The sequence below is a fragment of the Tasmannia lanceolata genome, unplaced genomic scaffold, assembly GCF_043159265.1.
Source record: "Tasmannia lanceolata isolate RefF3 unplaced genomic scaffold, GAP_Taslan_0.1 ptg000002l, whole genome shotgun sequence".
Taxonomy (NCBI): domain Eukaryota; kingdom Viridiplantae; phylum Streptophyta; class Magnoliopsida; order Canellales; family Winteraceae; genus Tasmannia; species Tasmannia lanceolata.
In genome coordinates this window covers 14,002,445-14,014,234 of record NW_027518679.1, presented here as the reverse complement: position 1 = coordinate 14,014,234, position 11,790 = coordinate 14,002,445, and the positions used below count along the sequence as shown (strand labels likewise).

Below are 11,790 nucleotides of genomic sequence, written 5' to 3'. Positions count from 1 at the left end.
AACAAAACAACCCTTGGTCCGTGACGAAGGAAGTTTTTGGAATGTCGGGACCGTACATCTGGATCTGGTTGTACTCGGAGAAGGCATCCTTGAAGCTTAGCATCTCATTCCCGACAGTGGCATCAGTGAGGTGATCGATCCTCGGTAACGGGTAACAATCTTTGGGACACGCTTTGTTGAGATCCGTGAGAGATTCATGAAATCTATGCAAATTGACGAGGTCAGTTTTAAGCTTACCTGACAGGAGAGAACCTATTTGGACGGTTTGTTCGTCGGAGCTGGGGAACAGAGGAATTTTCATGAGTTCCTCCACCGGTTCTCCCTGCTTTACCTCTACCCAAGGGTCGGGACCACCAATGGAGAAAGTTTCTTTGGCAGCTTTTTTCTTTTTCAGCAGGGCGGTGTAGCACTCGCGAGCTTTCTCCTGGTCGTCGATAACTTCTCCGACACCACGTTTTGTGGGAAACTTTATTTTCAAATGGGCAGTGGAAACCACTACCCCCAGTTCATTCAGCGCTGGCCTTCTGATGATCCCATTATAAGTGGAAGGAATGCAGACTATTACGGAGGTTTGCATGATGGTGCGCTAGGTCGGGTGAGCTCCAAATGTTACGGGGAGTTTGATTTTCCCTCGTACCTTGATTTCTCCTCCAGAGAATCCGAAGATGGACCAGTCAACAGGTTCCAGCCTATCACTGCTGATGTCCATTTCGGCGAAGGCGTCCTGATGGAGGACATTGACCGAGCTTCGAGTGTCTATCAAGATTCACCCCAAGTTAAAGTTGGCGATGGTGAGTCGGACTACCACATCGTCATCATGCTGCCGATCTATCGTTCCATAATCTGCCTCGGTAAAGGTGATGGGTACACTGGTACTTGGGTCCGTCCTTGACTTCTTAGAGGGGTTTTCTATGGAATTGATTTGTTCTGCATAAAGGGAGCGTCCTTCCTCGGTTGGTCCTCGGGACGCCGGACCTCCATAGATGGTGTCAATATTTCTGGTGATCTTAGGTGCTTCCTTCTTATCCAAAGCTCTTTCCCTACTGCTTTCCGCCCGGTGGTTTGGCGAGCGACAATGTTCGTCCTGCCGATGTATTTCGGTTCTGGGTCGTTGTTGGCTCCTTGGGGGATTTTGAAGGTAATGATCAATCCGACCAAGTCCCGCGAGTCTTTCGATTTCATTCTTCAAATGATAACAATTGTCGGTGGAGTTGCCCATAATCTTGGTGAAAATGACAATATTTGCTGGAGCTTTTACCTTTTCCCGAGTTTCTCATTCTTTCAGGCCAGTGTATGGGTTCTCTATCGCGGATTTCGTACAGGATATTTGAGATGGTGTTTTTCAATGGAGTGTGGTTGACCCTCTCAAACTGGGGATTTGGGGCGCGACGATTCTGTCGATCGTTGTGTCTTGCCTGCTTATGACTTGGTAGCGCCCTAGAGTCATCTTTCCGCTTTTCGTTTCCTCGGGTGTTCTCCAACTCCCTTTCCATGGCAAATGATTCCTCATTATTGATGTATCTATCGGCAGTGGCCATGAGTTCTTGGAGGTCACGAGGAGGATTCACATTCAAGGCGACTTTCATGTCTCTATCTTAGATGGCATGGCAAAGTGTGGCGCGAACCATATCGAAGTTCGGTTTGTTAATCTGGTGGAGTTTCACTCGGAACCGACCGATGAACTTCCGTAATGTATTGTCCTTTCCTTGCCGTAAAGTCAGAAGTGCATCGGCTGGCTTCTTTCGGGGCCGACTATTAACAAAATAAGCAACAAACTCCTTTCCCAGTTCGTGGAATGACTTGATGGAGTTGGGCCTTAACCGACTGTACCAGTTGCTAGCATCTTTCTTTAGGTAGGCGGAAAAAGCTTTACACATCGTGGCGTCTGAGGCATTCCTAATTACCATCGCACGGCTGTAAGTTCGGAGAAACTCAAGAGGGTCAGATGACCCGTCATAGAGGTCCAACCGAGGCATGTCAGAATTCATAGCAACGATGGCATTAGAGATTCTTGGAACGAATGGAGAAGTGATTTCACTATCCCATTCTGCCAGGAGGTCCGGGTCGCAGGGCGACTTCATTTGCTGTTGGAGTTCTCTTATCTGGCGTTGGAGATCGGCCATGACAGTGGGGTTTTCTTTTGCTTGATTATTTCTCGTAGGACTTTCTCTTCACAGAGGCATCCGATCATCATCCCGATGGGCTAGATTCGTTGGTTCCATCATCGAGTTGTCACCTCTTCGTTTGCGATTATCACGGCGATGGTCGGGTGGCAGGCTGGTGACTGAGGCAGACCCTTGTTGACGTTGGCGGGATCTTTGACTCCGAGGATTTCGTCCTTCTGAGGATCCTTGCTCCTCTAAAATCTCGACAGGATGAATTTCTTCGCCCGGCGGGTTTATAGGCGGAGGTGGCGCTGCCGGTTCGGGAGGGATCCTTTGGAGTACTTGTTGGAGGGCGGCCGGGATGCTTCCAAGTTGCTGTGTGAGTTGGTTGAAGACGGTCATTGTTACCGGAGAGTCGTCGGAAGTAACCATCTCTCCCGTCTCCTCCGGTGGTTCGTAGTCTCGTTGACTTGCTTGGCTTCTCGTAACCATTCCACCGTTAGGTTGGGAGGTAGCTTTCGACTTTGGCATAGTTGTGTCCCACGGTTGGTGCCAATCTGATGACGCCCAAAATCTGACTGCACGAACAAGGTTCGCAGAACCTGTAATCCTGCTCTCAGAAAAAGCATCAGTGAGCCTAGAGTTGTGGCTCCGGATGGCCACTTCGATACTCAAGTCAGAGATGGGTAATCATAGACAATGGACGGGGAATGGGAGAGGGTTCAATCAAGTTACCAGACCAAAGGAGGAGAGGGAGAATTGAATGCCTTGGTTGAGTGTATAGACCCCTTTTTATAGGGGAGGAGATTCACGATCTTGGAGATTTCAATTAGGCCATTAATTTAGCCCACGTGGGGCGCGACGGATGGAGAATAAAATCAGGGAGATATGATTTCCTGCGATTCTGGGCGGAGATCGTGGATGGTGATTTAGGCGGGATGTTTGAATTCAAAAGCCGCACCTTACGTGTAACGGCCGTCCGGATTAGTCGCTTGGGGGCGAGATCCCCGCGATTGTGTTTGATTTCCCTAGTAGCTCGGTACCGGTCAAGGAGAAGTATCAAGGAGGTCCGATCATTGTTCGCTACGGAGTATTGATGCGGGGGTTGTATTGATCTAGTTGAATGGTGGAGAAGGGGTTTGAGGGTCGGTACCGTTAATGCCGATTTTTACCCCCAACAGTATTTATCTAAAGTTTTATTAGAAAACAATTTGGAAAAGGAAACTAGTTTTGAGATAAACCAAAAGGAGAATATTTTGGAGAAAATATAGGTGTGCAAAGAGGCAACACCACATGTTTTGAAGAGGGGAGAAAACGACCAACCTTGGTTGGGCATTAGGTTTTATTAAAACAAGTATTGGCAACTTTGTTTCCAACTTGGAGATGAAGTAAATCATGAGAATTTTTAGGATTTAAAATTGGAAAACCAAAGTTCTATAAAACCCAAAGGTTTTGGACGTTTTCAATACACCTTCAAACCTTGAAAAAATTTGTTTTTCTCCCTTTAGCCAAACGTCCATCTCTCTCTCTTTGCCTTCTCAAGTTTAAAACTTGTTTCCATTAAAGATTACAAGTTGAGATCAAAAGCTCCATCTAATTCTTAAATTTTCATATTTAAGAACTGATTTAGATCAGCTCTTAATATAGAATATATTTTATTCTATCCCTTTTATGAAGATCAAAGGATCCCATCGGATCAACTTGCAGCGTCCGCGATGAAAAGTTTGTTTGTGGTGATTCGGGGAGTAGATCAAGCAGACGATCTTCTCCGTGGTAATTTCTATGAAGGTATGTTTTTTATCTATTTATTTCATCACCAAAATATAATCTAGTTTCCACAAATCCTGGGCTAAGGGCAAAATTGAAGAATAATTTTTATACTATATGATTTTATTTCGCTGCGCATAGCGATTTTGCCCGGGAGTGATATGACCCTTCTAACAAGTGGTATCAGAGAACACTAGGGAATATATTAGGAGGCTAACGAACCAAATATAGATCATATGGTTACCCGCTGTGAGCCCGAACGTTTATCCCGGCTATCCGACGTTCCTAGTCTTTATGTGTGATTTTAATAGACATAGGACTGTTTTGAGAAAATAGTAGATTTGATCTGCTTGCTAGATTTTTCGGATGATCTCTTTACATGGTTGAATAGTAAACTCGAGTAAGAGTCCAATGCATTAAGAATCATCAAAATCTGACGGGTGGATTGGGAGATATGATTTGTCAAAGTTGCATGTAATTTGCTGGAGGATTAGGAGATATGATTTGTCAAAGTTGCATGTAATTTGCTGGAATTGCTGGAATTCTAGTACGTTTTTGTAACGGGTTTTTCCCGTGGGACCCAAAACAAGTTTGGAAAGTCTATATTCCAGGTATGGACTCTTCAAACATTGTTTTGGGTAGATCTTAGCATGATCAAAACTTTCAAAATTCATCCGAGCAATTGAATCCCAGTCAGATTCACTCGGATGGTCATGCTATCAGACAATGTTCCCAAATAAAGAATATTTTGTATTTTTTCAACCAAACAAATTCCGATTCACATGAAATTTTTTATGGTGATCTCTCTGATGTTGAAAACGTTTTCAAACATGTTTTCAAAGAGATCATATGCTTGGTTGGTAGGTTAAAAATTAATTAACTTATTAATTGTACAAAATATTCATTATTGGTGAATATTGGGCAGAAAGGGAGTTTGAACCTCAACTTGGGCACTTCAAGCATGAATTAATTTATGGTTTCATGTGCTGATGTGCAAGTAATTTATCTTATCATTCTTGGTTTGTACCACATATTGTCTGCAATGTATTATTTATAATTTTATTTAATTGTTACACTCTCTCTGGGCAGTTGGGCGGACAACTGGTTTCCCATGGAGATTTGATCATGATGTATAGATTACCTAGGTTAGTGTAGACACTAGGGTAGTTTATTCCATGTTGAAATAAGCTCAATTGATGATCGGATCGTTGACTTGGAGGCCGACGAACGGATCGAATCAATCGTGGCATGGAGATGCTTCAGATGGTCTAGCGAATGATGACAGTTTTTTATTCGCCCAAGGACGGACATACACACTACACACTGATGTTGCTGATTTATTTAGCAATTTTTGATGAGGCATATATCTGAGATTTACCCCTTTGGATGATTCGCCTCGAGGTCGGCAAATTTTCCTAGTACGAAAGCACTTAGTTGCCTAAAATTCACCCTCAGTTTGGTAATGTGGAGTCATGAGGATATCGTTATTATAAGGTTAGTGGGAGTTCCCTACATCCCAAATACCAAATTGAGCTTATGCTTTGGATGGATGTGTTCATGTTATGGATGTCTTATGATTGCTTTATGCTTATTTTATGTATGTTTTATTCCATTGGATGGTTGTTTGCTTAAAACATGCAAGTAACATTATATTCACACTCCCACTATAAAAATACCCTCATTATGATATTAAGTTTATAAATGGAGTTCAAATTCAAAGAATTAAACTCCATGGCCTTCCATAGTCAAGAGAATAGAACGGTCATATGCCAAAGCAGAAGCCGATTCCATTCCTTTGGCAATGGTCACATGGGGATAAGGGAAACATGCAAAAATATAAAGGTCACATGCCAAAGCAGAAGCTTTTGTAAATTTACGTTGTTTTTCGAGGCAATGGATCTAACTTAACCAAGCAAAGGGTATTGAATCCTAGAGGATAAACATACCGCGATGCTTGGAGGCCAAAAGGGAAATCGGATATTATGTGAGGCATATTGGATTAGAACAATCCGCTTGTTCAAAGTTATGAATATGTTTCCAATACCCATTAGAGAAATTACAAATTTCTCTTGATTCACGAGGTTGATGGGCCCGTGAATGAGACATACAATGGGTGGTACCATCGTAGATCGAAAACCCAGATCCAATGGAAATATATTATGAAATTAATGAACTTAAATTTGGAAGTCTTTGCTAATGTGTGCCTCTCCTTTTTATTGAATGTAGATCAATGGCTTCCTTCAACCCACTAGCTAAAATCCTAGAGGATAATAAGTTAACTGGCCCCAATTACACTGACTGGAAAAAGAATTTGATACTGGTTTTAACAGGTGTGAAAGTTTACTAAGTTCTTACCACTGCCGAACCTGAAGAGCCTACTGTCGATGCCCCACAGGCTGAAAGGGACAGGAGGCAAAAATGGACTGGTGATAATGAAATGACTAAGTGTTATATCATTGGCTCTATGTCTAATGTGTTGCAGCAACATGTTGGAATGGCTATAACCGCAGAAATAATGCTTAATCTAAAAGAATTATTTGGAGAGCAGAATCGCACAGCTAGACTGATTGTGATAAAGGGCCTTGTATCCACTAAAATCGTAGAGGGAACCTCGGTTAGGGACCATATGTTAAAGATGACAGGTTTTCTTAATGAACTCGACATCTTGGGGGCCGTCATGGATGCAGAAACTCAGATAGACATTTTTCTTGCTTCCCTATGAGGGTCATTCAAAGAGTTTGTGATGACCTATCATATGCACAACTTAACAATGACATTGACTGAGCTATTAAACCAGCTCCAATCAACTGAAGATCTGCAAAGGGTAAACAAGAAGAGTATCTTCTTAGCTGAGGATAATGTACCTTCAGTCACCAAACCTAAAGGTAAGGAGAAAAGAAGGGGAAAAGGCTGAGCCTCCAAGAAAAGGGCTCCAGTGGTTAAAAATAAGAAAACTTTCAAGAAAAAGTCAACCAAGAGCAACGATGCATGCTTCCATTGTGGCAAGCATGGACATTGGAAGCAGGAATGCATGAGCTACTTAGCTAGCAAGCAGGGCGACAAGCCTTCTCAAGGTCTGTTGTAAGTTTTTGTTGCTGAAACCAATACGATTGGTTTTGCATTTTCATGGTATGTAGATACTAGTGCGACCTCACACGTCTGCAATGTTTTGCAGTGGTTAAGATAAGCAGAAGGCCGACTGATGGCGAACTCATCCTACAGGTTGGAACTGGTGCAATTGTTGAAATTCTTGCTGTGGGTGGTTACTATTTGGCATTTTCTAGGGAATACTTACTATTAAAAGATTGTCTTTATGTACCTTCAAGAAGAAATTTGATTTCTGTCTCTAAACATATTATAGATGGATATTTAGTAGATTTCAATAAAAGTTTAGTGTTTATTAAAAAGAGAAAATTCTATTATTGAGGAAGGTGCATTAGTAGATGGTTTGTATCTGATTAACACCAAAGAGAATGTGAGTAACAATTAGAGTATTCCAAGCATTGATGTTCCGAACCTCAAAAGGGTAAGGACACGGTAATTCCAACTCAACTTTGGCATATTCAATTAGGTCATATTGGCCTGGAGAGGATCACAAGGTTAGTGAAAGATGGCTTATTGGATTCTATTCAAGTGGAACCCTTTCCAACTTGTGAATCATGTCTATAGGGAAAAATGACCAAAATTCCTTTTAAAGGCAAGAGTGGAAGAAGTGAAAGTGTTTTGGGGTTAATACATACGAATGTTTGTGGACCTCTTTCTCATCCTGTAAGAGGAGGGTTTGTCTACTTTGTGACTTTCACGGATGACCATTAAAGGTACGGATATCTGTACCTAATGCGACGCAAGTATGAGACCGTTAAAAAGTTTAAGGAGTTCAAAAATGAAGTAGAAAACCAGTTAAATAAGAAAATCAAGACTCTTCGCTCTGATAAGGGAGGAGAGTATCTCTCAGATGAGTTTAAGGAATACTTAAAAGAATATGAAATTAAGTCTCAATGGTCTCCACCTGCCACATCTGAGTTGAACGGTGTGTCATAAAGAAGGAATCGAACTTTGTTAGACATGGTTCGTTCCATGATGAGTTTTGGCAAGGCACCACTGTTTCTTTGGGGTGTGTCTTAGAAACAACGCTCTATATCCTTAATCGAGTCCCAACTAAGTTAGTACTAAGGATTCCATATGAGTTATGGATGGTAGAAAACCCTCATTGAATCACATGAGAATACGGGGTTGTCCTGCCCATGTTAAAAAGATAAGTGCTGACAAGTTAGAGACTCGACCGAAAACCGAAATGTGTCTTTTTATTGGATATCCTAAGGAAACAAATAGCGGGAATGTAAAAAAAGGAAAGAGTGCAGGAGATATTTTGGGAATTATTTTTATCCAATAAAGCAACGCACGTTATTTACTTGGAAAAATGCAATTTAGGGATTTCTAAAAGTTCAAGAATTTCCAATAATTTGACTTAGATCAGATTATAAAGTAACCAAAGAGTTGTTTACAAGATCCTTTGTGCAACGAAAGGAATCCATCGATTCAACTTGGGGTTTCACATCGATTAGATTGTTGGCAGATTTTCGAGGAGTATATCATGGAAACGTTTTTCTTCTCATCAGCAAAATAAGGTATTTATATTTATGTTTATTGAATCACTATAAAATTAATTAGTCCCTAGGAATCCTGGGTTAGAGCAAATTTTTTCTTCTATACAGTTTAATTTTCCACTACGTGGGATTTTTCTAACCTTTCTAACAGAAGAAATACCCACTAATCTCTCTAGTCAACCCTCTTCCACCGGAAAATGGAATGCAGTCTTCTCCCAGAACCCTTGCAAGGCCCAGCCAACCTCCCTGGACTATTTTGAGGATGACCATGTGCCCGAGGATGAAGAAAAAATTGTGTTGAAAGACGATGAGTTTGTGGAAGTTGAGGAAAAGTGGTGCAACTGCTTGGTAGGATTCTTCCCTGGAAAAACGCCTTATTTTGCAAATCTCAAGGATTTCCTTCTCCGAAAATGGAACATCAAAGGGGAATTTAACCTCTTCACCCTCAATAACAGCTTCTTTTTATTCAAGTTCCTCAATGTTGAGGATTATACCAAAGTTCTTGAAGCTCCCCCTACTACATTCGGTGGGAGAGTTTTAGTTCTTCATAAGTGCACTCCAGAATCAACAATTAAAGATTCAAGCTGACTTCTATTCCAATCTGGATCAGGTTCTCGGGTCTTCATTTGAAATTCTGGACTCACAAAGGGTTAAGCAAGATTGCAAGTTGATTCGGCCGCTCCTATATATGGATTCCCACACAACCGAGGCTCCCGACTTATGTTTGCTAGAGTTTGTGTTGAAGTTAGTGTGGAGAAGACTCTACATTACAATTGAAACTCCAACTGGCACCCATGTTCAACCTGTTGACTATGACTGGAAACCATCTGCTGCAAAAATTGTCATGATTTTAGCCATGGAACGGATAAGTGTGTCCTCAATTCAGACTTCCAAATTAACTCCAACAAGCAACCTAGACAAATGTGGATACCAAAGCAAAAAGGTTTGGGTGAATCAGATTCTCATGCAATTACTCCTACTACATCCGAGATCAAGTGCAAAGATCAGATTTCTTCTAGCTCCAAACCTTCTCTTGAAGGCAGTGGCACCCCGTTTTCATCAAAAATCCAGCTCGTAAACAGTTCCGCAGTCCTTGAAGACAATGATGGAGGGGATGATGAAACCACAAAGGAGAGCTCAGTGCATTCATCTTCAAAAATTTTGCCAAAAGAAGACTCTTGGCATGTGGTCCAAAAAAAGAAGGGAAAGCCATCGCCCCTCTTCCGGGCATCCCCGTCTTTTGTTCTCCCCTCAATTTCGAAGACCCGCTCTTTAGAGAAAAGCTGTTAGATTCATGTCCGTTTAGTCTGATTCATGTCCGTTTAGTCTGTTCCACGGGTTCCTTGAGCCCTTGTTTTTTTTTTGTGGTTGCTGTGTCATGTTTTGCGTCCTCTTTTGATCTTTATGTGCTCTTGTTTTGTTTGTCCCTCCCCTATCATGCGAGGGTTGTTTCTCATGCTTCATGTATATCTTTTTTATTAATCAATATATCTGGTCGGGGTCCTGCCTAACCCCAACTTACCTAAAAAAAAAAAGAGTTTTGGCACCTGCTGCCATATGCATACCCGGTCATACAATGCTAATTGTCAGTCATTTTCTCAATGGTGAAATGCTAGTTAATAATATTGGGGTGCTCGATGGAGAAGAACCAATGACTATAAATTGATTCCAAAGTCATTTTTTTATCAGGTTATAAAGTGGCCCTTGCATATGATTTGTTTTGAGTGTATCTAGACATTGATGCTTATCATGTGCTTTATATATAACTTTTGCTTTAAATTGAAGCCATGCAAAATACTTGGAATGGTCTGTTTCACAGTTTATTATGGGATTTCAAAATTTTCAGTATTGCATTTCACCTCTTTATTTAGTTGAATATATGATTTCGTTTGAGCTGCAACATTTTTTTTCAGGGTTATTGTACATCTTTTTCTCTATTCTAGCGTTTATAAAGTTGAGTTGTGTCATAAGTTTTGAAGTCATTTATGATTTTATTTCTTAGGGTCATTCTAGCTGATGTCAAGTGACTTAGGCTGCTTAGTGGCTTAATTTTTATGGTGTTTAGAGATACAGTACCTCTTGTCAAATACTTCTCTGTCGTTTCTTGGGGAAATGATATCAGCCCAACAATGTTTTCCTAATGGTGCAGCCCTACCTACTAGTGTCCTTGCTTTTTCCCAATTCGACTTGTGAGGGATTCTTTTGGGAACAGTAAAGACCACCGGATATTTGAACGTTAAAAGACAAGGACAGTTGGTGTAATCATCAAAATTAGATAAAGCTTGGGTTGATTTTCTTCTATTGAGGACTTGATGTCAATGCTACTCTGTATGCCCAATTGTACAGACTTAACTTGTGTTTTCCTTTTCCTAAATGATTTGTGGTAACTTCTCCTCAAAATTGTGATTACCATTTGATGAATCCTGAAGTGGTAAAAGATAAGATTGGGAGGTACAATTATGAATTAGGGCAGCGGTGATACCATTTTCTTGAATTCATCTTGGGGATTGTTATTGACCCTGCTTCATTTTGATGGTGGCAAAATTAGTTGTTTTTTTATATACTCATGAAAAGGTTCTTCTTAAGATTGCATGGCTGTTTCATGTATTGTTCTGAACACTTGTCCACCAACAGAACCAATACACAATTTTCTGAATTTATTTGAGTGTATGCCGTGTTTGAGAGCATATCGAAAGATGGTATAAACTAGGACTGCAACAGGGTCGGGTTTTTCAAAACCCTAGCCCAACACTGGATGTCATTATCTCGGCCCTTACCCGCCCCAACCCTAAGTCAGGGCCGAAAAGCCTCAACCCATTGCCCGCCCTACAGGGCTCAGCACGGCCCTGGCCCGCCCTAATTGGCCCTGATTGACCCTAGTGCAAATACCTATTAAGAGTGCCAAAAATAAAGGAACCACATATCATATAGAACAAAATGATCAATAAACAGAGAAGGGGAACAAAATAAGACAATATGAATTCAATAACATGACGGACAACATAGATAATTAATAATAATAATCTAAAGAAACATCAATCCAAGATAATAGAAAACATTATCAAAAGAAACATGCACAAATGGTTCAATTCTATAATAGAAAACTTAGGGTCGGGCCGGGTCGGGCTGACCCGAGGTATTAACCCTAAACCCGACCCGACCCTGAGTCAGGGCCTAAAAAATGAACCCTGACCCGCCCTCAGGGTTGGAAAATCCAGCCCAGACCCTGTTCGGGCTCAGGGCGGGTCAGGGCTGACATTAGGCTTACTTGGGTTGGAAGACATGTATATGATTTTCTTTGATTCTCTGAT

At 41.3% G+C, this 11,790-nt stretch overlaps 1 protein-coding gene across 1 annotated transcript; it reads left to right on the top strand.

Annotated features, from left to right (window-relative positions):
* The first annotated feature begins 3,820 nt into the window (after positions 1-3,820).
* On the top strand, positions 3,821-6,594 carry LOC143888420 (uncharacterized). The gene is made up of 2 exons (XM_077392831.1): positions 3,821-3,893; positions 6,221-6,594. Exons 1-2 carry the CDS (start codon positions 3,821-3,823, stop codon positions 6,592-6,594), a joined length of 447 nt encoding a protein of 148 aa, XP_077248946.1.
* Positions 6,595-11,790: the final 5,196 nt, after the last annotated feature.

Coding starts and splice junctions, on each gene's coding strand:
- LOC143888420 (XM_077392831.1), top strand. CDS start 3,821: ATGAAAAGTTTGTTTGTGGTGATTCGGGGAGTAGATCAAGCAGACGAT. Junction 3,894..6,220: donor CCGTGGTAATTTCTATGAAG/GTATGTTTTTTA, acceptor AAGTTTACTAAG/TTCTTACCACTGCCGAACCT.